This window comes from Corvus kubaryi, unplaced genomic scaffold (genome assembly GCF_017639235.1).
Source record: "Corvus kubaryi isolate FWS band 111438036 unplaced genomic scaffold, C.kubaryi_AGA036_p1.0 66, whole genome shotgun sequence".
Taxonomy (NCBI): Eukaryota; Metazoa; Chordata; class Aves; order Passeriformes; family Corvidae; genus Corvus; species Corvus kubaryi.
Genome location: NW_024582054.1, coordinates 4132487 through 4159694, shown reverse-complemented (window position 1 = coordinate 4159694; position 27208 = coordinate 4132487). Strand labels below are relative to the sequence as shown.

The 27208-nt window shown below is 38.4% G+C and overlaps 3 protein-coding genes across 4 annotated transcripts in view; 2 read left to right on the top strand and 1 right to left on the bottom strand.

Moving 5' to 3' along the window:
- Window positions 1-16200, top strand: part of PALS1 (protein associated with LIN7 1, MAGUK family member) — a 56114-nt gene extending 39914 nt beyond the window's left edge. For both annotated transcript variants that reach the window (XM_042048129.1, XM_042048130.1), the window contains exons 4-14: window positions 315-392; window positions 1081-1227; window positions 1864-2025; window positions 5087-5164; window positions 5898-6081; window positions 7158-7229; window positions 7698-7769; window positions 8498-8665; window positions 9415-9617; window positions 10985-11095; window positions 13131-16200. In XM_042048129.1, the coding sequence (XP_041904063.1) occupies window positions 315-392; window positions 1081-1227; window positions 1864-2025; window positions 5087-5164; window positions 5898-6081; window positions 7158-7229; window positions 7698-7769; window positions 8498-8665; window positions 9415-9617; window positions 10985-11095; window positions 13131-13307 (1452 nt within the window). In that variant the 3' untranslated portion in view covers window positions 13308-16200. The remainder of the gene's footprint in view (window positions 1-314; window positions 393-1080; window positions 1228-1863; window positions 2026-5086; window positions 5165-5897; window positions 6082-7157; window positions 7230-7697; window positions 7770-8497; window positions 8666-9414; window positions 9618-10984; window positions 11096-13130) is intronic.
- An 892-nt stretch (window positions 16201-17092) lies between these two features.
- On the bottom strand, window positions 17093-26903 carry ATP6V1D (ATPase H+ transporting V1 subunit D). Its single transcript, XM_042048133.1, has 9 exons — window positions 26819-26903; window positions 24331-24448; window positions 23097-23176; window positions 21668-21735; window positions 20954-20998; window positions 20420-20523; window positions 19965-20031; window positions 18579-18657; window positions 17093-17971 (listed from the first exon to the last, which is right to left on the bottom strand). Exons 1-9 carry the CDS (start codon window positions 26857-26859, stop codon window positions 17830-17832), a joined length of 744 nt encoding a protein of 247 aa, XP_041904067.1. The 5' UTR covers window positions 26860-26903; the 3' UTR covers window positions 17093-17829.
- The window catches only part of EIF2S1 (eukaryotic translation initiation factor 2 subunit alpha), an 11334-nt gene continuing 10973 nt past the window's right edge, over window positions 26848-27208 (top strand). The window contains exon 1 of the mRNA XM_042048132.1: window positions 26848-26887. Coding sequence (XP_041904066.1) covers window positions 26858-26887 — 30 coding nt within the window. The 5' untranslated portion in view covers window positions 26848-26857. The remainder of the gene's footprint in view (window positions 26888-27208) is intronic.

The following is a 27208-nucleotide window of genomic DNA, read 5'->3' as shown; positions in this document are numbered from 1 at the left end:
TTTGTATGCATTTTGTGATATCTGAGCTCGTTGCCAATCTCTGGTATTGACAAATCTGTGTAAGGTATTGGATACCAACTTAAATTTGGTAGATTATTACTGAGGCAAGATGTGGTGGGGTTAGTCCTGTGGTCTCGTGTGTTTTCCTAATGTGCCCCTGACTAATCAATCAGCAATAGTGCAACAACTACATGGATATACTTTACTTTCAGTAAAATGAATAATTGCAAGTAGGGGGTTGTGCTTGAGTAGGAGAGGGAGGATTGATAAATCACTGGCTAGATAAAGAGTTTTACTGCTTGATTTCTTTTTAGGTACAGAGTGTTTTGAAACCCAGCCACCACAAGGATGGACAGGAGCTTAATGCTTTGCTGAGTGCCCCTCACATGCAGGTAAAATGAAACTTCTAATCTAATGGATCTATTTCTTGATGCTGTTTTCAGCGTAACTTATTTTTTGCCTTGGGCTGACTGGGCAAGGATGAATTTTATTCCTCAACCCTCATTTTCCTAGGATAAGGAATTTGCAATTTCCAGAAACTAATGGAACTTTTTAATGAAGTGTAGTGTGTGGTTGTATTCAGCCTTTGCTATGGTCTATATGTATTACAGGGTAATTTGCACAGAAACAATGTAGCAGTAGGTCAGTGGGAACAGGGCAACACATGAGCTGCTTTGCTTACCGGTTTTTACCTTTGCAATTGTTTCCTGCTTACCATAGGGTGCATGAAGGAAATTTTGTTCTGGGGTGGTGATGTAAAAGTAGTTTTCACTGCAAAACTTATTCTGAGTCTGCAGATACGTACATAGTAAACCAGTGTCTGGGTTTTTAGTACAGATAAGATAGAAGTACAGTTACAGTTGTATTCAAAGTTCCTTTTTTATTATTTTCCAGTCTGAAAGTTTTGAAAAAGAGTAGGTGCTACGTAGCTGTGATAAATAATTTTTTTTATTGCTTGAGTCAGTTCGCAGTGTTCTATGACCTGCAGAGACTGTTGAAATTGCAGAATATCATCTACTGGTTTGTATGCGTATCGAGTGTGATGTTTTCTGTAACTGAGCTGATTTTGTTTGACACTAGGCACTTCTACTGGCTCATGATAAGGTTGCAGAACAAGAAATGCAACCAGAGCCTATGACAGATGAAAAGATTTATGAGAATGTTGGTGTGTATGCAGGGGAGACGGTTAAAATAGTTCGCATTGAGAAAGCTCGGGATATTCCGCTGGTAAGTACTGGTGCTTACTCAGTTAAATGTAAAGGAAGTAAGGCTTTTTGTCCTTTCCAGATTGCTATGAAACATTTGGAATTCAAATGCAAAGGTAATGTTTAACTTGTAAACACTCTCCCTCCCTCCAAAATGGGAAGCAGTCATACACAGTAAACTTGTGTTAAACTTGAATTGGGCAGTAGCCATACCACCACGTAAAATCCGTACAACTTCTGTCAGCTTGGGTTTTGACAGATCTTCTTGGCAAGAGTCACTATCCCAAGACTGCTGCAAGGGAGCTTAAATAAGTCTTGTGTCAATGAGGTGTTGGTTTTTTTAGTTGTCTGGTTTCTGGTTTTGGGGTTTGTTTAGCAGTTATCATCTGTTATTTGCATCTTTCAAATAAAAGTTTCCTTAGGACTGTGTTTCTAAAAAAATAATCTTATGGTATGGAGCCATTAAATTCTTCACTCTTTAATGTAGGTTGAAGGAGTTAAACAGTGGGTTTTTTGAACTGGAGCATTGTGTGTATGCATCCAGGCTGTTACTTGCATTCTCTTTCAGCATGGTTTTTCCATTGGCTTGGAATATATACAATAGATGGCTTTGAGTTTCATGTATGTAATAAATTCAGAATGTGTTGCTACTACACAGGGTGCTACTGTTCGCAATGAAATGGATTCTGTTATCATCAGTCGAATAGTCAAAGGAGGTGCTGCAGAGAAGAGTGGGCTGTTACACGAAGGGGATGAAGTTCTGGAGATCAATGGCATTGAGATCCGTGGAAAAGATGTTAATGAAGTTTTTGACTTGCTGGTGAGTTGGAACACTTCTTGTTTGCTCTGCAATAAATACTCATTTCATAAGTCTGAAGCCTGTTGACTCTGCTTGCTATTTTACTCACATTTAGTCTCAAAACTATTTCCATTCTGGTAGCTGGTGTTCATATGTGGAGGGCATTTCAAGTTTTCTTTCTGATGCATAGGAGTATACTGACAAGTATGATGGAAGTTATTGCAAAAATGAAGGCTACAAATGTGGAAGTATCAAGCTGTTATCTTTAGACTTACTTCTGATGATTTCTAAGAAAAAACTTTGTTTAGCTCTGAAAAGCCATAATTTGTCATCTTTGTCTCTGGTTCAGTCCATAATTAATAGATGTGTGGCTGGTTTGGAGGTAGTTTTCTTCATAGCAGCTTATATGGTGCTGTGTTTTAGGCTGGGTTTAGACTGAATAGTGTTGATAATGCACCAGTGTTTTAGCTGTTGCTGAACAGCACTTGCCCAGTGTCAAGGCCGCCTCTGTTTCTCACTCTGTCCCTGCCTGCAAATAGGCTGGGGTGAGCAAGAGGCTGGGAGGGGACACAGCTGGGACAGCTGACCCAAACTGACCGCAGTGGTGTGTCTTGCCAAGTAACATCAGGCTGAGCAGTAAAATCTGGGTGGTGAGTGATTTCTTTACATCACTTGTTGGGTTGGGCTTTTTTCCACTTTACTTATTAGACTGTCTTTACCTTGACCCATGAAATTTTTTCCTTGCATTTGATCTTCCAATTCTCTGCCTCATCCTGCTGGGGGAGAAGAGTGCATTAGGAGCTGGTCAGTGCCTAAGTTACTGCCCAGACTTAACCCACCACAAATTGTATCACAGGGGACCTTTACGTGACTAGACTTGTTACTCCTTCCCTCCTGATAAAGGCCCTATTGTCCAGCAGTTTACTTGCATAGATGTTTTCTTGTTTATTACACCATTCATGACAAAATTATACTTTAGTTTAAAAGCAGCTAGGCAAGAAAACCATCAGAAATTAGTAAATGCAGAGGCACTCACTTTCAAAAAGGCCCTGTGAGACAGAATGTTGGAAGCTGGCAGTTACAATCAGTATTTTGTCTTGCCCAATTGCACTTCTTTCATGCTTTTCCCTGGTACCTGCTTTGGATCAGTGTCCAAGACATCTGGAACCCTACTCTGAATCTTTGATCCAATTGCAGCAGGCAAGACCATTCTGTCAAAGTGAAAACAGATGAAAATGACATTGTTTTGGATGTCAATTTATAACTTTGGCAAAAACATTGTAAATTTCAACTAGGACTTATGTAGTAGGGATTTGGGAGGGGGAAAAAAGGATGAGAAACGTATTTAGTAAATCTTTAAATTATTTAGTAGATTTATGCTCTAGAGATGAAGCAGAATCAGGACAATGACTTAGGTTTAGCTGTAGGAAAATTTCCATCTTCAGTTGGACTTTTTTACTGAAATTTGCTGATAAAATTTTTCATCTATCTCATACAGTGAGATCAAGTTGAAGGAAGTAGAGGCAGAAATGTGTGAGGTTTAGGGGTTTTTGTTTTACTGTTTTTAGACCGGTTAGAAAGATGCTTACAATTCTCTGAAAAGCCTTGAGTTTCCTTGGGTTTTTTGAATCAGAACTATCTGAGATTCATCATGTTTCGTAATTGTCTCCGTTTCCATCTGTATTTTTTTTAAAGCCATATTTAACTAAGTCCTATGCTTCCGAAAAAAGTGTTTTGTAGGTGATTAACAGGTAGTTCAAGTCTGGCAGTTTAGTTCTCTGCAGAGAGCTTATTCTGCTCCTGAGCAGCACCTGCAACATAGGGTTAAAAAACAAAAGATGTAAAGCCACAATACATTAGCATAAGAGAAAATCACTTGCTGAAGGTTAAAAACAAAATAAACACAACCTTGTGGATTTTTAAAATATATTTTTAATACAACTAATTTAAAATAATGCTTTTAATTCTTTATTAAGAAATATTTATTTATAATTTATTTCTTATTTACTACTTATTATTATTTAGTAAGTTGTCATTTGTATTTTGTAATGTGGAAATGAAGTTCTAAAGTGCTTCAGACCCCCCAAAACACTTCAAACAAGCACAGGAGAAGGAAATGTCTTTCTTCCTTAATTTGGCCTCACTACTTGCTACTCTAGTGATAATAAACTACACGTGACTTTTAGACTAGACTGTTCACATGATCACTGTGAGATTACAGACATTCCTCTTGGAACTATGCATGCTGACTGAAAATCATGGATTTTCCTCTCTTGCAGCCTCATCTTGTTATGTTCAAGTTACATTTACTTTATTTAAGCCGTAGTTCTGTATTTTTTGAGATACATGCATTTTCTTGTTTTATACAGGATAAATTGTTGTGCTATGCTTCGTAGAATGGTGTATAGGAAGTGAAACACCTGTAAACCTTGTCACAGGTTGTCACTTGCACTTTATTGAGATATTTTTTATGTGTGCAAACACATTCTGCATGTGAAAGTATGTAAACAAAACAAGACATTTATTATATTCTACTTTCTTGGCAAGGGTGACTACAGTATTGGTATTGAACACTTTACATATGCAAGATTTGAGTATGTTAGCTAAATTTTTAAATAGTATTTTGTATTCTTTACTAATGTTAACAGCATAAAATCGTAGTAGAAATGTTTGGCTTTGAAAACACTGTTCCATTTAAATGATTCTAGAAAAATTACATTTTTTAATATATTTTTTCATCCCAGCGTAGACCCACTTGTTGGTATTTATGAACAGAATAAGAGAATATTATTATCCATTTCTCCTAAGTCTCTGCTTGACAGAATGGCAGCTGCTCCATTTCAAGTAGAAATAGTTTATATTCAGAAAAGATAGGCTTTTAAAATCTGAGTATCAACATTTAGCTTCTAGTCTGACTGAATCTGTATCTGTACTATTTTAAACTAGCTAAGGGGTAGATGATGCACTGTTAGGAACAACTTTTAATGGGAATTTTCAAAGCATTTTCTAAAATATTTATTAAAATTCTTAACCTTAAGCCTTATTTTGATAGTGTATATGAAGAGTCTATTTTTCCTCTCAGGCTGACATGCATGGTACCCTGACCTTCGTATTGATTCCCAGTCAGCAGAGCAAGCCACCTCCTGCAAAGGAGACAGTTGTAAGTAGCTCTACAGGTGTTCTCGTGCTTGGTGATACATACCTTGTTTTACCAGTAGTGTTTAAAAAGTTCTCCTGCAGGTCCTTTGTTGTGGAACAAACCCAAAACTTAGCCATTTAAATTTATTTTAATTGGTACCAGACTAACACCTGAATTAACTGTTGAAAGTTATTAATGATCTTAAACTGAAACTCTTAGTACGATTTTAACTCAGTTTCTGAAAAACATTGTAAAAGTAGAACTTCCTGTGGTTCTGAGCTTCTTATTCTGAATTTCTGTATTTTGTGTGTGTGTATGTGCGTGTATATATATATGTGTGTGTGTGTGTATGTATTAAAAAAACTTGGATTGTGGACACTTGCAAATATGCTTTGGGAGGAAAAGGTAGCTTTAACAGTTTGAAGAAAGAATACCCAGACATTAATGATTGGTGACAAAATACTTTACAAGTCAAATGTCACTTAAAGCCCAGCAAATGGGTTTCAGTTTGTGTGTTTATTAGGTACTTTAGCCAATCAGAATACCTCTGATAATTTTTGAATGCAGACAACTTAAATCAGTAGCTGGGGGAGGGGATTGCATGTTAAATTCAAGCCTAGATAAAGTTTCCATTTTATAGAAGCTTAGAGTTTTTATATATCCTTGCTCCAATGCAATCACAGGAAGACAAGGTTTAATTCTTCAAAAGTCACTTCAAAGTTTTTCTTCTGGTTTTACATTTGATCTCCTACAGATACATGTGAAAGCGCATTTTGACTACGATCCCTCTGATGACCCTTATGTCCCCTGCCGAGAGTTAGGCCTGTCTTTTCAAAAGGGAGACATACTCCATGTGATTAGTCAGGAAGATCCAAACTGGTGGCAGGCTTACAGAGATGGAGATGAAGATAATCAGCCATTGGCAGGCCTTATCCCTGGTAAGTAAAGCTCTAGAAAAAGCTTGACAGTCAGTCAAGTTAGTTATCATAGCCACAGGAGCAATACTCAGGTTTTCAAAGACTTGTGCACCCTTAAATATCCATTGCCTTAAATAGATCTGTGTCTTTGAACCATTTGCAACAGAGCCTACTGTTGGGCATTGCAGTGTATGGAGTTACAATGCAGAGTAAATGCAGAGTAAAGCTACTGCTTTCACTGCAACTTTCAGGAGCTACTCTCCTCTTCCTTTATTCCTGCACCATGGGGACTCTGCGGATTCAGAGTTCCCTCTGCCGGCTGCAGCAGAGATGTGGGACTGCAGCCTGCTTGTTCTCTGGTGATGGGCACGGCTCTGAGGTTTCTTACCGTTTCCAAATAAACTACTTGATACAGTGCCTTTTTCGTGGTCACTTTTCAGCATGTTTTCACTTAGCAAAGGGCTTCAGTTACTTGTGACAGTCAGACTTCTTTTCTCACTGTTGGGGGCCTTTGGGTAAAAGAGTTTTCATACACTGAAGACTGTTGATAATTTTTGCATTGCAATATGTATTGCAGCCTACTTCATTAAAGATCTGCTGTTCTGTTAAACACAGTGAACAAAAGACTTCAAATTCCACAGAATATCACACTGTAACTTTGTGATGCTTGAGTAAGTTGAGAGAAACACTAATTTAAATATAGGCTAATCTATTTTAAGCTGAAGTGCAAAAGATTTAATATAAATAGAACACATTTGACATACAAAAGTAATTAGAAAACCACATCATCAGAGTGGGGAAATGTAGTCTTCCCTGTAGTTTCACTTTTCCAGGCAAAACTGTCTAGTATAATAATGGTCTGCAAGTCTCTCTTGATTAATATATTTTTTGAAGTAATAAACCAGTTTTGCAGCAGTTTTAGTTTCTCTTTTAAATTTTTAATTTCTCTTTTAAATTTTCTTTCGTATGTTATATTCTATTAGAACCTTCAGAGATGTAAAAGCTTAGGAAAAAGTCAAATGAGTAAGTCATTACAAAAAAGCATGGAAATGGTTTCTAAATGTTAATGACTCTTGTGCTTTTTTTAATGCATCAAGGAAAAAGTTTTCAGCAACAAAGAGAAGCAATGAAGCAAACCATAGAAGAAGACAAGGAGCCTGAAAAATCAGGTGGGATATATGCTTGCTTTCCAAGTAAAAAAAAATCTCTTATAGCGGTGTTAATTAGTGTTATATGGAACCTTGTCATGGTGGAGTTTTAGAAAATTCATGTGGTGTGGTTTTTTTTTTTTTGTAATACAAGTGGGATGATTCTTTGAAATTCTTCATGTAAATACAAGCCTAAATTTAACACTTTGTTGTGCAAAGTACATGGGTTTTTCACAACTGTGTGATGTAATTAGGGTGATGTAGAGAATTTGGAAAGCCCCCTTTTTCGCAAAGAATTTTATCTGCCACGGCTTGGTTGAAGTCCTTGACATGTGCTTAACACACCAAAGCATTGTAATCAACAAAAGGATATTATACCTTTTGAAAACTGCAGAATAAATTCTCCACTTTAAAGATCCAACAAGAGGGTGGAACAGGAAGATTTTTGTTGTATGGGTGTTTGATTGTCATAATTTTTATTTTGGTTAGGAAAACTCTGGTGCGCGAAGAAAAACAAAAAGAAACGGAAAAAGGTTTTATACAATGCAAATAAAAATGATGGTAAGGAATAACTTTTGCACAATTTGTATAATTATAAACAACTATAAAATAATCTGCAAATAGCCTTGTGAAAAGAATGCTGAAATTCAGGATACAGTGTTAGAAATACTAGCAGTAAAAGTTCTGTGTGAGAGCAGTACTATGTTGTGTTGTAGCATTTAGTGAAAGATGTAGAAGAAGTGAAAGGATTTGTAGGGTCACTTGGTGTCTTTATTAAAGACCAGATGATAAGGGAAAAAAACAGATAGTATTTAGGCATAGAAGCACTCATAATTTTACAATGATGAACCAGTTTATTATGGCTTTTTAATATCATCTCACTCTGCATAGTTAAATTTCATAAATGGAAATTTTCTTCATTTTAAGGCTATTTATACTACGTTTTCACAAAAGTACTTTGGGATTGGGATGATGGTTGCTGCCGTTTGGTATGAAGTGTTACTCTTGTATTAGAAACTTACTTTTCGGCAAAGAAGTTGTTTCTTGTGTTTATGCTACTAGTTATATGATGACTGGTAAGTGGAAATATTTTTTTTTCCCAAGAAAAGGGAAAAAAATTCTCATCTTACTGGGCACGTGATGATCTTTGGGCTTCTGTTGCTTTGGTGACTCAGATGCTGGGCAGAGTGGCAGAGTCAGGAACTGCCTGAAACCTGATACTGCATGACAGGCAATACATGGAACTGGCAGTAGAGTTTGTTGTGACTGTTTTATTGTTCTCTCTCAAGATTATGACAATGAGGAAATTTTGACCTACGAGGAAATGTCACTGTACCATCAGCCAGCAAATAGGAAACGTCCCATAGTTCTGATTGGCCCCCAGAACTGCGGCCAGAATGAGCTGCGGCAGAGACTGATGAATAATGAAGTGGATCGCTTTGCCTCCGCAGTGCCTCGTAAGTGTGGCAGGCAGATAAGATTCCTCATTCTAAACCTTGGCTGCAGACAAATCCTGTTGTGTTGGAAATAGTAATTAGGAGCTTGGGGGTTTGGGGCAGGGTATATTGAGCTCTTGAAAAAAAAGGACAAATAAAATGATCTCGTGTGTGGCAAAAAATAGCTTTGAGAAGTTAATGCAAATCCAGTGTTACACACACAGTGTTCTAGAGGCATTATAAGACATGCATTTATATCAGTTTGAATAAAATTGGAATGAGTTACAGAAGTTCAAAAAAGAAACTGGTATATTGGGCAAAAAATTTTTAACCAAATGCCCTGCATAAATTTAAATTTAGATGGCTTTAGTGCCCTTCCAAACCACTTATATTTCAGTGAATATTGTATTTTTAATGTCTGATGTACCCTAGATTATGTTTACAGACAACTTAGCAATATGCATTTGTTGAAAAACTTACAGCTGTTTTCACATTCAGAACACAACTGCACAGTTAAAACTATTCCTTTCATAATTTACTAATTTTCCTCTAGATAATGTAAAATAGACTTCTAAATGAAGTTTGACAACTTAATCTGACCAGGGACATTTATTGTAGAAAATAAAATACACGGATTTCTTTTTCCTATGTTGGGTTGGAGGGGTGGATTTTGCATTATTAGCAATATGCCTGCTAAGAGAAATACTCTCTTTTCTTCCATTCTACACGTGTATCACTGTCTCGATTTAATTTTTGTCTCTTGTTTGTAGATACTACTCGGAGTAGGCGAGAGACTGAAACAGCTGGCAGGGATTACCATTTCATCTCCCGACAGGCATTTGAGAGTGACATAGCTGCAGGGAAGTTCATTGAATACGGAGAGTTTGAGAAGAACCTCTATGGGACGAGCATAGACTCTGTGCGGCAAGTCATCAACTCGGGCAAGATATGCCTTTTGAATCTCCACACCCAGGTATGGCAAAGCTCTTGCCTGTCATGTTTTAATTGTAGAAGCTACTGTGAATATCTATAGAGCTCTATCTGGCTTATAAAATGAGTGTGTTTTCAAGATCCATATTGATGTTTATGCCAAGTTTTCTTTCAGTGATGCTCAGCTGACTCTGTCCAGTTCCTTGTTTGCAAATGTGCGCATCTTTATCTGTGCTGCAGGTGATGGGGCCTTAGTTTTCATCAGCTTTTAAGTATCTGGAAACCATGTAAATTTAAAAATTAATTAAAATAAGATTTTTGTCTCTCCATCTTCCAATTACTGCATGATCTCTGGGGTTTTTGAAGATGGAGAGGAAATTTTTTGCGATTATACTTGGAAATTGCATTTCAGGAATGTTTTTGCAGTTTCCAGATACAGTTCAGGACTGAAGTACATCACATCAACAGTATTGAAAAACTGTTGAGCTGTGAACTTTTGGTTATGAAGAGGAAAACTATGCTTGCATACCTCAGTTTGGAAATTTAGTCAAACATGGTAAGAGGCAGAGAATGCAGCCTGTTTTCTGATACATGTATGTATGAGGTCTGCTGCTGTTGTAGATGCTGCAAAAGAAACCCTAAAACTCAGCCACATCAGTAAAATCTGGTAGTATTGAAGCTATCATTAGTCATCAATTAGTCATCAAAAGTAGGGACCATGTGATACTATACTAGCATAGCTCATGGGTATTGCAAAGCATGTCATGAGATGAAAATTCGTAACTCTTTAAAAATGTATCTAATTCTGTGGCTATAAAAATTTTTCTCAGAGACAAGTTGCTTGTCCCAAGATAGAGAGAGGGAGCCTTTTGGAAAAATCAAACAACAGTTTGATGCCCTTCATTTCCTGTCTCTCAGTATTAATGTAACCTGACAAAACAATATGCTACACATACAGTAATAGTGCGTCTGATACCTTGTACTTACCTTCAAAACCGAAAAGGCTAAACTGTAGTTTTTCAAGTAAACGGTACTATTTAAAGACTCTTGTCTTTGTTCAAAGCTGATACCTTTCCTTAGCATTGCAAGACACTCACTTCAGTGTACCTGACCTTTTTATTGCTTTTGGATACCAAAAGATCTGTTTCTTCAGTTTACTTATGAAGAATATTCTTGAACAAAAGTAACTATTTCATTTTCATGAAGCTGAAAAATGTTGGAATATAAATTTCATAGGAAATGGTGTCTGAACTCTGAATACTGTTACGGTTAATTATATTGTTGTTAATATATTGTACAGTTGTTGTGTTTGAAGACTATATTATCAATTACAGCATGTGAATAATGCATCACCAAATGTCCTTTTCCTGGGTGGAATTGTTAAATATTTAATAAATCCTATTTTTGCAGTCACTGAAAACACTACGTAACTCTGACTTGAAGCCATATATTATATTTGTTGCACCACCTTCACAAGAGAGACTACGTGCTTTATTGGCCAAAGAAGGGAAAAACCCAAAGGTAAGGTGTCTTACACTTCTTCTGAAACCATGCTGGGTTTGGTGAGCAAATGCACGTGCTCTTTCTTTGGAATTGGGACACGGTACTGGCAATTACCATTGCAGTGAACCAGTGTAGCTGTGCTCCAGGTTGGTAGGCAGACCATGCTAAGGGAGGGGTTCATTCAGGATGCTTTTGCCTTAAGGGGATGTGAGAGGTATTAGACAAGGGAATGCATTGCTAATTCAGTAATCTTGGGGCACAGTGTTTTTGCATTGGGGTCCCTGCATTTGGGTACAAAAACATGACCTTTTATTTCAAAACTGTGGAAAATCAAGTTTTGTCCTCAAGTAAACCTGGGAGTAATTCTATGGAGCAAAGGATTACTGGTTTTCATTTGAGAACTTACCTGCCCTTAGAAAAGCATTTACTTGAAAATCCAAAACTCTTCAGATAAAATTATTTTAATGCTTGATCCTGTGGGATCACTTTTCATTTTTAAACAGAGTCAATGGCCAAGATCTGAGCTTATGCAGTTCAGATTTAGTTACTCAGAAGTCAGTTCTGCAGAATGCACTTTAAAGCCAAAGATTAAACCAGGACATCTGAAAGTTCAGAAAAGTTCCTGATCAGGCTATGATATACCAAGTGCTTATTGCTCAGGCAATGGAATAGGTTTATCATCAGGTTTTTAACAAAAAACTCCCCCGATGGGTGGGAGCCCTTTGCCACCACAGTATCTTCCAAGTGCTAATCGAGCATAATGCAGGTCATACTGAGGAAAAACAATCTTCCCAGTGTAACTCAAAGTTATTCCTGGCACGGCTGTTGTCAGGAAACATAACTGACTGTGTTCTATGGCTGTGTTGTTTTGCTCTCCTTGACGCAAGGGTGATTTATTACTTGTGTGCAAGATCTAAAAGTCCATTCAAGTCCAAGTGTTAAAACAGGGGAAGTTTTCTTTTTTTCCTTTCCTCCACCTGCCCCTGAGTCAAGTATAATCATAGTCTTTAAATGGGTATGTTTCCTCCTTCATGTTTATGCAATGAAGGAAACTTTATTTTATATAAATATTCCATCTTACGTATGTTCTGGATTTTTATTGCAGTGTAGTCAAGGAACCAATTTGTAAAAAAAAAAATGGAATGCATTTCTTGGTGTTGCACTGTGCATGTTTCCTTTCGGATTAATTGTATTGGAGTTGTATTTATTTCAGTTGGGTACATGCTACTGAGTTAAACCCCTCCCCTGATAAAGAAAAGGGTATTTCTTGGATGTATGCCCTAATGTTGTTCTGATTTTATTGAGAGTGTATAATGACTAAGGAAAAAACCCTGGAGGCCTGAAGTCCCTTTTGAAATACCCTCCTTAGAAAATTAACTCAAAAATTATATCTGAATATTTCTTTATACAATACAAAAATAAGTTGCAGAAGAGAAAAATAAACACACTTTTATAATCTAAGTGTAAGAAAAATTCTGAAATCAAAACATTTCTACTTCTGCCTTTGTATCATTTATCTACACTGCAATATTCTTGCTTTTGACATACTCCCTTCCAGCTCCCAGATGTTATTCACTTGATGTTATGGTGATTTGGTCAGCTTAAATGTGTAACTCTCGCTGTGGCTCTCACTGCTGCGTATTGAAAACTGTCACCAGTGACAGCTGTCTCCTTTGGCTCTTTGGTGTTGGTAGTGCCAGCAGAATCTCTCTTGTTCTGCACTGTTCAGACTTTGTTTTACACCATCTCTCCCATCTCCAGTCTTCTTCAGTGAGATCAGTGTTGTGCAGTGAGCAGTGCTAGATCTTCCTCATTTGCTTCAGCCTGGGGCAGTTACTTACTGTTTGCCACTCATCGCCAATCAGTCGGGATTTTCTTGAATGCCCTTAGCTTTCAAATATCGATCATGGTTGAGTGTTCCTGTAAACTTTTCAACAGCCGATAGCAACACCATGAGAGTTTGTGTAAAAAAATGGGAGTTGTTCCCTTTCCCTGCTGTTACTGTGGGGGAGAGGCTTACACACCTACACTAACTCTCTGTTTCTGATTGCAGCCAGAAGAGCTGAGAGAAATCATAGAGAAGACAAGGGAGATGGAACAGAACAATGGCCACTACTTTGATACAGCAATTGTGAATTCTGATCTTGATAAGGCATATCAAGAGTTACTTCGGTTAATAAATAAGCTTGACACAGAACCCCAGTGGGTGCCCTCCACCTGGCTACGATGAGAGCAGTTCCAAGGGGCAAATGGACTTCAATCTAGTTACCTTTCCAAGCAGATCTTGTGTAGGTCTGCCCAATTCTAGTATAAATGCATGTGAGCTCTAGACCTCAGTGGCTGCATCCTTTGCCACTGAAGTTGTGTATTACTGAAAAATACGCTGATCAGCTTGTGAGCCAATTTAACTGATCTAAAGACTGTCCAAGTTTTCTTTCTCTGTGGTCTAGAAATGGAGACCATGTCAGTACTAAATTCTAAAGCTTTAGATAGATTTTTTTTTTTTCTAGCAACTACTTTTATACATAAATCCACCTTTTTTTAACTTAGAATCACCCTTATGACAAAGATTTAAAGTGTGTTTGTGTGTATATATATAGTCCATGCTGTCACATAGTTATAAATATGAATGTTATTTAACACTTAACTTAAAGACTTTGTGGGACGTGATGCTAGTTCAGGAGCATAATTCTACAGATCATTGGGCAGAAAAATAACCTACAAGTGAAAATGTCAATGAGAAACCTCTCCTGTTCAAAAAATACATAGAATGAAGATGTTGGTCTGATCTGGAGCTGCCCCGTGAGGATTCAGTTAATATTTTAATTCTCAAACATTCCACTTTCTAGTAGCACTGTAATTGAAAAATGTGTATAATGTAAATATTTCGATCCTTGTGTCTTTTTAGTCAGACTTTTAAAATCAGATTTGACTGCACAGTAATTTTAGGTCCAATCAAAGATGACTATTATATTGAACTTTTAGACGTGATTATTTTTATGGTATTTTCTTTAAAACATACTGACTGATTGGAGCCACTTTTTCACAGATCTGTAGAGATAGAAAGGCAGAGGTTATATTTTTGTGAAAATAGCTAGTTATAAGATGCTGCTTGAAAGTCAACTAAAATTTTCATGTTTTATAACAGAATACTGACTAATATAGACTGATGTGCTGAACATTGGAAGACAGTGGGGTTTTTTAATCTCTGCAAATGGTTCATGTTGTGGCTAATGGACAACTAACTGGAATTAAAATAGCTGAATGTAGCTACTGTGTTATGAGTATTGTAATTCACTAGCCAGCCTATTGTCCTACATTTGCTCAGTACTGCAGTGAAAATATGTGTAAAACACTGGTAACTGACTGAGAAGTCACAAGAAAGGGGAGTATTTTTAATTGTTAAAAAACTTGAAACAAGGGAACAAAATGCAAGGTCTGTATCCTAATGTGTTCTGCAGAGCAGATGGGAACATCTCTGCATCCTCAAACGATTCTGGCTGTGAAGGTTTAACTACCGTGGCTGTGCATCTGCAGTAGGGCGGTTGTTGCTGACACTAAATGAATAGTAGTATCTTGGCTGGTTTGGGTTTGGATAGCACAAAGAACCTTAACTGTGAATATCTCTTTTAGCCATAGTGTTTCTTTGTTCCTACATATAAAACACTGGAGTTATGTCAATGTGTCGTTCACTCCTGTCTAATGTTGAAGGATGAAAAAGTAGTTACTGTTTTCCATTCTGTCTTGCATATATTCTTTCTTAAAATGTTAATGAAACAAATTCACACCCATAGTTAGACAGCTCGAAGTATAGAGCAGATATAAAGAAATCGTCAGATAACTGTCCTAGGTACTGAACTAATAATCAGTACGTCTTTGTATTGAAAAATTGAAGTATAGAGTGCATTCCTGTCTTGTTAGAAAGCAAAACTATTTGCTTGTTTAATTAATATTTAGGGCTGAAAAGCAATTAAGCAATTAGTGGGGATCAGTAACGACTCTTCAAAAAGAAAATGGGGTGGGAACTTGAATATCTTAGTTCAAGTCAGTGTTAGAAATAATACTGTGCTACTGTTGGCCTAAGGGCTGGATATTCAAAATTATGGCTTTTTGCCTCACATTGCAGGCATGTTCTCAGTTTCATCCATAGTTATGACAACAACATTGTTCAGGTATATTGGAAAAACTGTATTGATTCTATGCTTTTAAAGAAAGATGATTGTAGATATATTACACTTTGGGGTATTGAATGTTTCTGGACAAGAAGGTGGAAAGCAGTAAAACAGGTTGAATAAGGTTAACCTAGCTCAGCTATGTAGGTGCTGTCCAAATTCTGCCAGTCACAATCACCTCAAGGTGGTTGCTGAACCCCCTTAGGTATTCAGTGTTCATAGACAACATCAGTCTCAGTAAATCATGCCATTAATGTTATTTCACTCATGTTTGTCTCCCCAGTTTTTCTGAAATGGTGTACAGAATCTGCTTTTATACAAATGAGCTTTTGAATGTAGACTTAAAGCATATTGCTTGAAGTTCAGCTCTACTCTCTTAATTCCCAAGGCACACAGAACTCCCTGAGATCCATAGAGAGGTGCTATGATAGCTTTTAACCAGTGTTAGCTTTGTCTCCTGCTGAAAGGAAGGGCTTGAGCAGCACTGAAATATGTACCTGGCTGTCCATCTGCTGCCAGCTTGGACCTGAACTACCTTGTGTAAGAAATTATTCTGTCTTGTTTCATGATAAATGTGTGCTAGTTCCCTCAAGAAAATACATAGACTTCACTGGTTAAACTCTTCAACCTGGTCACAGGCTTTGTAGTGAGCTGTATCAGACTGAAATGAGGGTATCTGTGGTTTTACCAGTCCAGATTTAATTAAAAATAAATGTTAGCTGCATTGTATAAAACAATTTTTGAATGTAATTAAATGTGACTTTTTAAAATATTAGATGGGGGGTTCCATGCCTTAAATAGTTAAGGTAACTTTACTGAGACCTGTGGTTAGCCCCACACTGTACTTTTATACGTGTACCTGCACTCTGTATTTTGAGACATCATGAACTGCACACTAATGTAAAAATGTAAAATATTTCTAGATTTAAAATAAATCACTGTACAATTTTACTTCTTGTAGTGGATCTTGAGAATCTTCTTTCTGCCACTTTGCTGAATGTGTGAAACATGCTGTGACCCATCAGTGCCCTACGGGATGCTCTATGCACCTTCTGACACCATCCATCCTGTGCGAGAGGCAACAGCAGGTCTGCAGAGCTACAGTGTCTCTTTCAAGCTGGATCTGTACAACAGACCATGGACTTACTGTTCAGCTGTGCTGTCTGCAGCTTCACAAGAAAAAAGAAATAGCCTTATTATTCATACAATTTAAAATGATTTTTTAAAGATGTTAACAGAAATTTATTTCCTTGCACTTACCCTGCATCTGCTGGATCATGTTTAACACAAGATGCTTACCTTGAACAAACTAGACTTGTAGTACCAGAAGCCATAAGCTAGCATTAGTTCTGGGGCATGTGTTCAGTTTGCTGATTGCAAACCAATGTGTTCAAGAAAAAGAACCCAACCAATGTGTTCAAGGAATGACTGGACCTGGCACTTAGTGCTGTGGACTGACAAGGTGGTGACTGGTCAAAGGTTGGACTCGCTGATCTTAGAGGTCTTTTACAACCTAAATGATTCTGTGCTTCTGTCTTTAGGAAAACAGGTCTTCAAACTGAGCAGGGTTTAGTGACAGCCTGCTGATCAGCCATTCTCCTGGACTCCACTCATTAGCCCTGGACATGAGAATCACAGGAAGGGCGGACTGCTGTATGTTCAACCCTGCTGCGCTTGCCAGCCTACTGAAGCAATGAAGATTTGCAGCAACGTAGCTGGATAGCTGTTTCTATATACTTTTGGCAGGAGGGAGTCACTTCTCCATGGTTACTTACTTAAAGCAGTAAAGATTAAGTAAATGTGGGCACAGGCTGTAAGAGATGTGCTCAGTGTGGTTTCCAAGTCAGGGGCAGGGGGTGAAGCAGAGGTTTTATTTTGAAATCAACACAACAAGCTTTTAAGACTGCCATATTCTAGCAACTTGAGCCAGACACCAGGTATTTTAACAGGTAAAATTTACACTTGTTTCTAGCACAGACAGTACACAACTTGGCAGAACCTCTAATTAAAACTGTAGTTATTTTAGGCCAATGGTAACAATCGTGCAATGAAAATAGATCACAGAAGACTGTGGATTTCATGAACAGGTTAGAAAACCAGAGTTTCCTTTACAGGCATTTGACTTCAGCTGTGCCAATACTGGCTTTAAGCAACTTGAACATTAACAAGTCAGCAGTAAAGACTATCCCATGCATCCTCCTCCCTAAGTAACATTTTTCTCTGCTTTTACTAGGAAGGGGAGCAACTAGATGAATCTGATTAGGCAAATCCAGAACCATCCTTCAAAAAAATATAGCTATCAACAGTCATTCCTACTAAGTGAAGAAACAGGCTGAACATGGAATAGAAGACTTTCCTGATACTAAAGCATCTGACCCATTTCTGCCTTTCCTCCTATGCTATAGTCAAGTTCCCCGATTTCTAATCTCCCAGGAGAAATCCACAATCCATTCAGCTCAAGACTTGGACACCAAATGAGAAGCCACAGAAGTATCTTGGAGGCAACATGTCTTGAATTATATTTCAACTGGACATTCTGTACTTTGGGTCCCCTGCTCCATATACAACAACTTTGCAGGGTTACTCGAAGAGAAGGTCTTCATCCTTCTCTTCTGCTAAGAGATTGGCTGGCTCACTTTCCCCACCAGCAGCCCTCCGCAGCTCCCGTTCTTGATCAGATTTTTCTTTCAAGACTTTTTTCTTTTCCTGGATCTTTTTTAGCCTGTGAAGAGAAATGCAGCTTTATCTGTGAAGCAAATGTTTTCATACAATAGGTTAGCATCTAAGATGCCATACAACTTGGATTTGATAAAGCTACCTGGAAAAAATTCTGTAACAAATACCAAATTTGGCAAAATGGCAAAAATAAAAGGCTTTTATTGCTAGCTGCTGCAATTGAAACTCTTAACCAAACTCCAAATTATATTCTTAACCCTGCACACTGTATTATACTACTCTGCTTGCCTTTAATCAACTTCATTCCTCTTTGATTCATTTCAGGTTTGACATTTTTGTTTCAGGTAGCCCAGAACATTGACTTTATTGGCAAAGGTCTCCTTAAAGCAGAACACCTCAGTGTACTGTATCACATCATTCCCTCTGGAAGAAAAATGACAGCTATATACAACTTAATGGAAGGGATTCACATGTAACTTCCAGACAAGTAATTGGTGAGCTCTGAGTGCCCAGCTGTGGAAACTCAACATGCAGTAAGCATGAAGTCATGTTTTAACAGTGTTTGCTGCCAGATTTGGTGAACAGTTCTCCTAATTCCCTTCAGAGGAATGGTCTATTTTAGGAAGAGACCAGTCTACTCTTTTGATATTTACCTGTAGAATTCCTCTCGTTCTCGTTCATCCAGTTCTGTGATGATGTAAGAAAGAGTACGCTCGATCCTGGGAATAATCACTAAAAAAAATATAAATAAGAACGTTGTTGGGACTGCTGTTATATTAGCCAGGAAGTTATCTAATGTAGTGCACAGATGTTGTTTGAAGTCAATCTAGTAATTCTTTTGGCTAGGGGAAATTTATGTCTTTCATGGAAGATCGTACTATTTCCTGATGGACAAGTACATAAAATACAAAACAGTCCTGAGAAGTGGGCAAAATTTGAATTAAAACAATGTTCTTCCATCGCATTGGTTCAGAAACTTCTGTTCAGTATAGCGCCTTTATTCAGAATTATCTCCATTTAAAAGGGCCATCATGAAAACAAATATTTAAATACAACACAATCACAAGAGAAAAGATAAGACACTAAACACAGCTTTAACACCAAACCAGGCAAGCTCTGTGTCAGAATCATTTGTTGAAAGACGAAACCTGTTATCAGCACTACCAAAATTTTTTGGAAGGCTGCAGAGGAAACCTTTTCTAAGTCAAATTCTCAGTGATAAGCTGCATTTAAGGCCTGCATGTTCAAAGAAACCAGTCTGAATAGGTTGAAAAACTGCTGAATAGGATGATTTGGAAACATGGACTGAAATATGTTATTGTGTACATGCAAGAACTCTTAAATCCAGGACATCAAAACTCAGAAAGCAACTTGAAACAATCAAAGCAGTCTGGACACTGCAGCAAAAGGAATCACAGCCAATACTGGGATTGTAGCAGTACTTAAGAAATGGCAAGAAACAAATTTACAAACAAGAACATGAAGAATAAAGAATTCAGATCAAAGGAAAATTCCAGGGTTGACATAAGGACTGTTCCATCCAAAACCAAGAAGTCACCAGCCTCTCCACATAGGGCATTGCTATTACAGTTTCAACGTTTGTTAGAGTGATTTAAAGGTAAATGTATTTTAGTTATTTGAAGTTTATTATGCTAGCTATTGGAACATCTTAACACATAGAAACATCACTATCTTTTGCTTCTGGTCAACAGGCTTGACCAGTTAAGTCAAAGTCACTAGCAGGGACTCCAGAATGTTTGTGACACTTTTGTCCTGTAGGTTATCAGTACAATTTCCTGATTACTTTCTCATGCTTGCCTATTCATTTATCTCTGTGTCCTCCACTCCATTCTGCTGGGCTTTTTTTTCTTTCTTGCAATATGTTTAATTGTAATGCTTTCTAGAAAGCATTCTTGAACTGGTGAGAAATTCTACTAGAAAGAAAGAGGAGTGGCTTCCTTGACCCTGACGCTCATCTTGCATGGAGGCAGAAAAATGGAAATGGAAAATGGAAATTTCCCAAATGGAAAAATACTCACCATGTTCAATTGCATTCACACGTCTGTTTGTTATTTTAATGGCTTCATCCAAAGTAATAAAGGATGTCTGATGGAATGGGATTAAATAATTAATAAATAACAAGATAAATTCAACATTTCCATCAATTCTGTACAAAAAATCAAATAGCACTTGAAAGCCATGTCTATAATGTAGCTTTACAAACAATGTCCTTGATAGAAGCAGAGTGTTTTCTACTACTGTCACTAGCACGCTGAATACTGAACATCAGCAGTTACAAATACCAACTCTCCCAAAAAGTGTTTTCTTAGCATTAAGGAATAAGGATTTCTCCGAAGCAGTAATATAGCTAAGAAAAGGTTTTCATCTTTGTACAGCACTGGGACTAGGTTAAGCTACAAGTACTGAGAGATGGTACTTTCATTTCAGAAAAGCGAGAAACCAACGATCCCGTTCTTTTTTAACTCCCACCAACCTGCAACGAGGCCAGTTCCACAAGCAGCTCCACAGCTTTGGCATAGTTCCTCTTCAACTTAGCCAGCTGTTCTCCACCTCTGGCCAAGCCAGTGAGCTCATAGCCTGAAAAAAAAAAAATTGTTACTATTGCTACTGTAGTGTTTCCTTCCTAGATAAAAACTAATACTTTACACACTACAGGGATATAAAGAGTTCATCAAGTGAGACACTAAAGCCTTTGCCCATTAACAAATTGTCTTTATATTGGTTTATGTTGTGCATGTCCCTAGTAAGACTCAGCAGTCTCAAAATCTGGAAATACGAGACAAGTCTTCTCCTCACCTGAAAAACTCATTGATTTAGGAAAGTAGAATCTATTACAGTCCCTAATAATCCCTCCATGTCACAGCACCAGGGCAAAGCATCAAAGGAAGTAAGTACCCCTATGCCTATGATGCAAACTGACTTACCATCAAGATACGACAAGTATTTCTGTATGAGCACGGAATAGCCATAAGAACATAAAGACAGAAAACACTTGGGTTATACTTACTGTCCCCTCCTTCCTGGTAATGCTCAAAAACTGGCAAGGTTACACCTGACAAGAGTGAACAAAAATGCATGTAAGAGACATAAAGGGTTATAAATTTATTAAGTACAGCTCACTTTTACTTCTAATTATGTAATGTCAGAAGCTTTGTTTACAAGATATTCCTATATAGCTTGGAATGATCAAGTCATGCTGGTTCTGACATATAATATGGAACTTCAGAATTGTGTTGAGCTCACAGGCATCAAGACCCACGGAAAATTCAGGGAAGTATTCTGGTTTATTCAGTTTTATTACGTTTCTGTTTAGTCATATTTTCCCTTTGCTTAAGGAATATTTTAATCATTCAATCCTGATTTATCTGTCTTGTTTCCTTCATAGACAACTGTGGATAGAAAATTGCATGAAATTTTTTTAACTTTGGGACTTAATTTCCTGATCTATTTTCCAGTAAAGCTTTACAGAAGTTGTGCTTTGTCCAGAGATACAGAAATTGGACTGCAGTTTACACACATCCATTTTATTTTATGAGAGGTAAATAACCAAATACAAAAATCATAAGCTGTATGTGAAAAAACCAACAAATTACAAGTGTTCCCATTGTTAGATAAGTAAGAAAAAAAGGAGACAGTGTTTGGATACATTCCTGCCTATTTCCAAGTCTCCTCCCACAATTCCCTTATGAGTTGAAATACTCATGGCCTGGAAAAGAGTCACCTGCTACATTGTCTTTTTTAGCTCTGATCTTGACTTGTGCTTTGTTCACATTTTGGATCACAGTGGTACTGTAAGGAAGAAAACATACATCTTAATCAGGAAAGCTGAAGTGGTTCATTAACTCATCATTATATACAAGATGAATCAGTTATCAAATAGCTGCAAGGACCTGGAAAGTGCTGTCAGCTCAGTTCTCTATGCAATTCTTTGCACAGTCTTCAAAGCTAACACAGAAGCTTTGAAAGAAATAGGTTTCCAGCAAAGTTTGGAAAAGATGCAGAGTCTATGAAATGTAACATTAAAAATGTCTTAGACCAAGTTGACAAAGCATAGCTAAAAAATGAGCCAGTTATCTGGCAAACTATTTTAATAACATGAGTCTAATCAACCTGTGAGATTTTTTTCATAATGAATGTGAAGGGATTTCAAGGCTTCAAATGCAAACCAAGGTCACAACATTTTATTCATTTTAGTCTCTAAGTATTTGTTCTTACAGACTATAATAGAGTTTGTTTACCCACTAACTACTGTATTAACAAACTTGAACTTGTACAACAATTCATCTTGAAGCATTCTAAAGTAACTTAAGGTCTTCCAAGCACAGGTCACTACAGCTAACTCCTCTGCTGAAGTCCAGTTTACTTACAGGGTGGAATCTGACTTGTTTATAGCTAAACACAGTGACTAGTTAGGACAGGACACAGCGCTATATCCAAATGAAAGGGCAAAAAGACTTTTCTTCAGCAGCACGCAGATTACTACTGTGTCTGATCACTTGGCTCTTCCCCATTAGTTGGTAGTACCATCAGCTGAATCTTTAACACTTCCCCAACTTTACTCCACAAGGTCTATGCACACTTAAAACACCCTAGACAGAACTGTAATTTACTAAAATACAATTAAAGTATCCTGCTGGAGGAAAAGGATTTGTTTCCCCTCTTGCATGCAGCCCTCACTAGCCCTAGTGAGTCATAGGTCAGTGAGGTAGGAGATTAGAACAACGGGTAAAATCACTGTGTGACTTACTGCCAGCAAAGAGCACACATTACATCTGTCCCTCAAACTCACATGAAAGACCAAATTAACAAATTGTCCAATACTCTGATATAAATTCTCACCTCCCTATATTTTTTATTCCAAGTTGCAAAAATCAACACCTTCTGAAATCAAGGACTGTGACAAAAAGAACATTCTGTTAATCTTTCTGCTTTGTTTAGCTTCCAATGGAGTATGTTTTCATCATGCAAGTTCTCTCTCTGCTGCAGTGATGTCTCCCACCTTTACGTAACAGAATTCAGTTCATCCTGTCCATTGTCATCTTTTTTTAAGTGCATTTAAGAATATTACTATTTTTTTTTCAAAAGAGAAAATAATTTGTTGATAGCTCTTTCCCATGGGTACAACCTCATGCAAGCCCAGAAACCCTCACCTGAAATCTCCTGCTGTGAATTTCGCCTCAGCAAGTGAAAAGGCAGCTTCTCTCATCACCTCACCCATCAGCATCTTAGTCTGTTTAAAAAACATAAAAAGGCAGCAAATACAAGGCACATTGTTACTCCTTTTCTAGGATAAATGAGCAGCATAAAGAGAAGAATGAGAACTTGAAGAGAGTGAGAAAGTCCTATATGCATAACATACTCTCAACTGAAAATTGTAATTCCCAGGTGACTGGCAAAAAGAAGAAATATTTCAGCTGTTTCACAGTGTAGAACTCATAGAAACAGCAGAAGATTCGTTTTTCTTAATAATCATTAAATTATATTACATGGGGGTGAAATCACAACAATAAAGTAGGAAAATACTTTTCTTTCATACTGTATGGAATATTATGAGACAACTGAAGTTGTTTTTCAACATATAAATGTATGCAACTTTGTGAAGCTGCACTCTCCTCCCACTCTGTTTTTCCCAGTTTTTACAGATTTGTAGCCCTTGTAGCTAAAAACCACGCTATCGAGAAACCCCAGCCTTTTTATGTTAGACGATCTACAGGAAACAATGACACAGAGTGAGGAGAGCTTGCCTACAGTGTGGCAACAAAGGACCACTGCTAACCACAGACACTGCAGCAGCTGCAGCTAAAACAGTACAACTAAACCCATCTGGTATGGCAGAACAGAACAACCCATATTAGGCTCTACTGACTATCTCATATTTGTCATCCATGTTGCAAAGGAAGAAGCAGGACTCTCTGTTTCCTCATAAAGGAACAAGTTCCATCTGGACAAAACTGCTTGCTACTGTACCTAGTCATGCAGGAAACATAGATCTGCAGTACCCCCTCAAGCCAGGTAAAGCAACAAAAATGGGGCTACAGAACATGTTAATACCATTCCTAAACTATTTGGCAGCATCAGAGCAAATTCCCTGTAATATAGAAGAGATGATAGGGAACTTGGGACACAAAAGAGTGCAGAGGCTAAGACTATCAGGAAAGAGGTGAAGAATATTAACTCTTCCAAGTTTCTGTATCATGGCAGCCAAAAAATGTAATTCTGCTCATGTGTCCTCAGCAGTCTCACTTACAAAAAACAGGTTATCTAGAAAGTTGTCCTATATTCCAGCCTATCTAATGAAGTTAGCAGAACAGGAATGCACAACAGACAGAACAGACAGATTTCAAGTAAAGTGAGCCAAACAAAGGAAAATTCTAATTTACCTACCTCAATAATTTTCTTAAGGATTTGCCTGAATCGAAGCGTCAAAGCATCAGATTTTTTTTTCAAGAGGTTACGACCTGTTTGGGCTCCTTTCAAACGAGCCTTCATGATGGTCTGAGCCCTGGTAAGCAGAGAAATAAAGAAAAAACATCCTGCATCATCTGAATGGATTAGGAAAAAAACCTATGTGAAGTTTTTTGACATGCATATGACTGAAATTATGAAGCAACAGAGAAACACCATTGCAGTAAAACAAGATGGCCACTTCAGGAGAGAATTTTAAATTCCCATTTAAAATCAAGGGAATTTATATATATCTCCATTTTCAGTGAGAATTACAAGATTATTATCTGTGAAGTCAAAGCTCATGAAAAATTTGACAAGACATCTATCTATTCCATAACAGGAAATAAGAGTTTTCATTGTTCTTCATGACTTAGAAGTACCAGAAATCAAACTATTCCAAATACCCACTGTCACTGTCACACTGGTATTGCATTTAAGTTCTTTTACTGCTATGTCATCTTCTCAAAATCAGACAACACAGCAAATTCTTCATGTGATCATAACTGTTGATGCCATGTTCTGATTTTACAGAGCAAGAAGATACAGCAGTTGTACATTCTGCTTTTCCTTATCTTCATATGCTGAATGGGAGATCTACAAGCTATTAAAGACAATCAAAAGTAGCAACCATTTAAAAGAGATATTAGTGAGTTAGCTGTTGCTTTGTATACCCTTTATTTCCAGCAGCACACTTATACGCTTCCTGTATGAAATTAGGAACTGTGCTACTTTCTGCATGCAGCCGCTGTACACAAAGGACAACACTCAAGTCCTTACACACTTCCTCTCTGACCTTGGAAAAGTAAGTATAATTAAGATTCTATCTCACAGTGGAATCCATTACTGGTCACATCTACTGGCACATGATGAGAATAGCTCTGTTAACATCTACCAAATACGTGTAACTGAAAACTATGAAAACTTTATGAATGTTTATGATTTTCTTATAAAATCAGAGAGTAAAAAGGCAATTTTACTTTCCCAACAAGCACGTGTGTCATCACCTTGAACTAACTTGTTCGCTCTGTTCACCAGCTGCCAGAGACTGGCTGGCCTTCTAGTTCAAGCAAGATCTCACTTGCTCTGAGAGTGCAATAAACAAAGTCTTGTTTACTCTCAAGGAAACTGAGCAGCTTCTGGAATTGAAGACATCCAGTACAGAAGAGGCTCACACTAGCAAGCCACCTTATAACAATAAAACCCCCCCCCAAAACCAACATAAAAAATAAACCTTGTGAAATCCTCTTCTGTCAGTTAACAAAATTAATTGCTGCAGACACAGGTCATCTTTATTTTGCCATTCTAACTTATATTCCTTTGGGAACACCACCCACATTATTGTCTATCACCTCGTTTGAAACCAGGCTTGTAAATATTAGGCCTCTGTACATGACCACCCTCATGACAGAATAACACATCACCCCACAAAAACAGACACCTTTCAAAAGTGATTGAAGTGCCCCCTCCTTGAACACCTAAACTGAATGAAAAGAGCACTACCAAAGAGCGAGACCAGATGACAGTGTATGCAATAATTCCTGTGTATGCAATAGTTTATTTCTAAACTGAATTTCAAAACAGAACCTTTACCATGTATTAATCTTTCCATATAAACTGTTACTTTCTATGTCCTGAGCTCATACAGAGTGAAGAATTATTATTTTATGTTTGAGGTTTTCTGTCCTGCAAAGCATCCTTTTTATTATAAAGATTATGTGCAGGCATCAACCCACTTTTATGCAAGAAGATTTGAAACAGCCTTAAAGCAAAGTCTGTCTGTCCCGGAGGGTTCTGAAGAGAAACTGAACAACATTAATAAACCAGAAATTTTATTCAAGTGTTTTTGTTTCAATGTTGGCAGCTTTCTAAGCCTTCTCAGGAGACATGTGATTTCATGACAAATAGTTTGCTGCCTGGATCTGGAAAATTACCTGACTCTCCACTACAGTGGGAGCACTTTACTTCCTTCTTCTTTTTTAACACTTTATGGACCCCTCGTACAGCAGTATCGTCTCTTGCAGAGTTAAGGGAAGCTGTGGTTCCATTTGTCCATTTTTCCTACACATACATTCTGCAAACTGTTCTTTTTTAAGTAAGGTTTGCGTAATCACGATTTTAAATACCACACCCGGCATCTCGGTGTCGGGCCCTGCCTTGGCCCTCTGAGGACTGACAGAGCTGATGGAGCCTGGAAGCAGAAACTGAAATTGAGGACTAGCGGCCCTCAGCTGCTCAATCACAGAACCGGGGGAGCCTCACTCGGTGGCGCAGCGCGCACACAACCGGCGCAACGACTCCCAGCGCCGAGCCCCACAGAGGAGCCCTGAGCGCCCCGAGAGCCGCCGCTCCCGCCGTCTCGGGCACGGCACGGAACCCCCTCGCTCCCCCCTCGGCGCTGTCCCGACCCGTCCCGGCGGACACTCACATCCGCGAGGGGAAGATCTCGATGCGGTCCTTGGCCGACATGGCTGCGGCGGGGCGCGGGGCGCAGCGCGGCGGGGCCGGCTCGGGCTGTCACCGCTGTCACCGGCGGGGCCGGCCCGGCTGCCGCCACTGTCGCCGCCGCCGCCGTCACGTGACTCGGGCCCGCCCCCGCGCGAGGCGGTGCCCGCGCGCAGGGGACGAAACCCGGATGCGCGCGCGGCCCCGGGCGCGCCGCTTGCCATCACGTGTCCCCCGGGCTCGGCAGGAGGTGACGCGATTGGCTGAGCCCGCGGCTCTGACCGCCCACCGCCAGGGGGCGCTCGAAGGGACCGCGACCCCTCTCTCCTCAGCGTCGCGGCGCCTGCGCAGTAGGGCGGCAGCGGCCGGGCGC

What these genes read in the sequence shown, in the direction of transcription:
- ATP6V1D (XM_042048133.1), bottom strand. Translation starts at nt 26,859, where the DNA reads ATGTCGGCCAAGGACCGCATCGAGATCTTCCCCTCGCGGAT. An exon ending in TAAAAAAGACAATGTAGCAG is followed by an intron (nt 20,999 to 21,667) that starts GTGACTCTTTTC and finishes CACTCTTGTCAG; the next exon opens with GTGTAACCTTGCCAGTTTTT. An exon ending in TGTGAATGCAATTGAACATG is followed by an intron (nt 18,658 to 19,964) that starts GTGAGTATTTTT and finishes TATTTTTTTTAG; the next exon opens with TGATTATTCCCAGGATCGAG.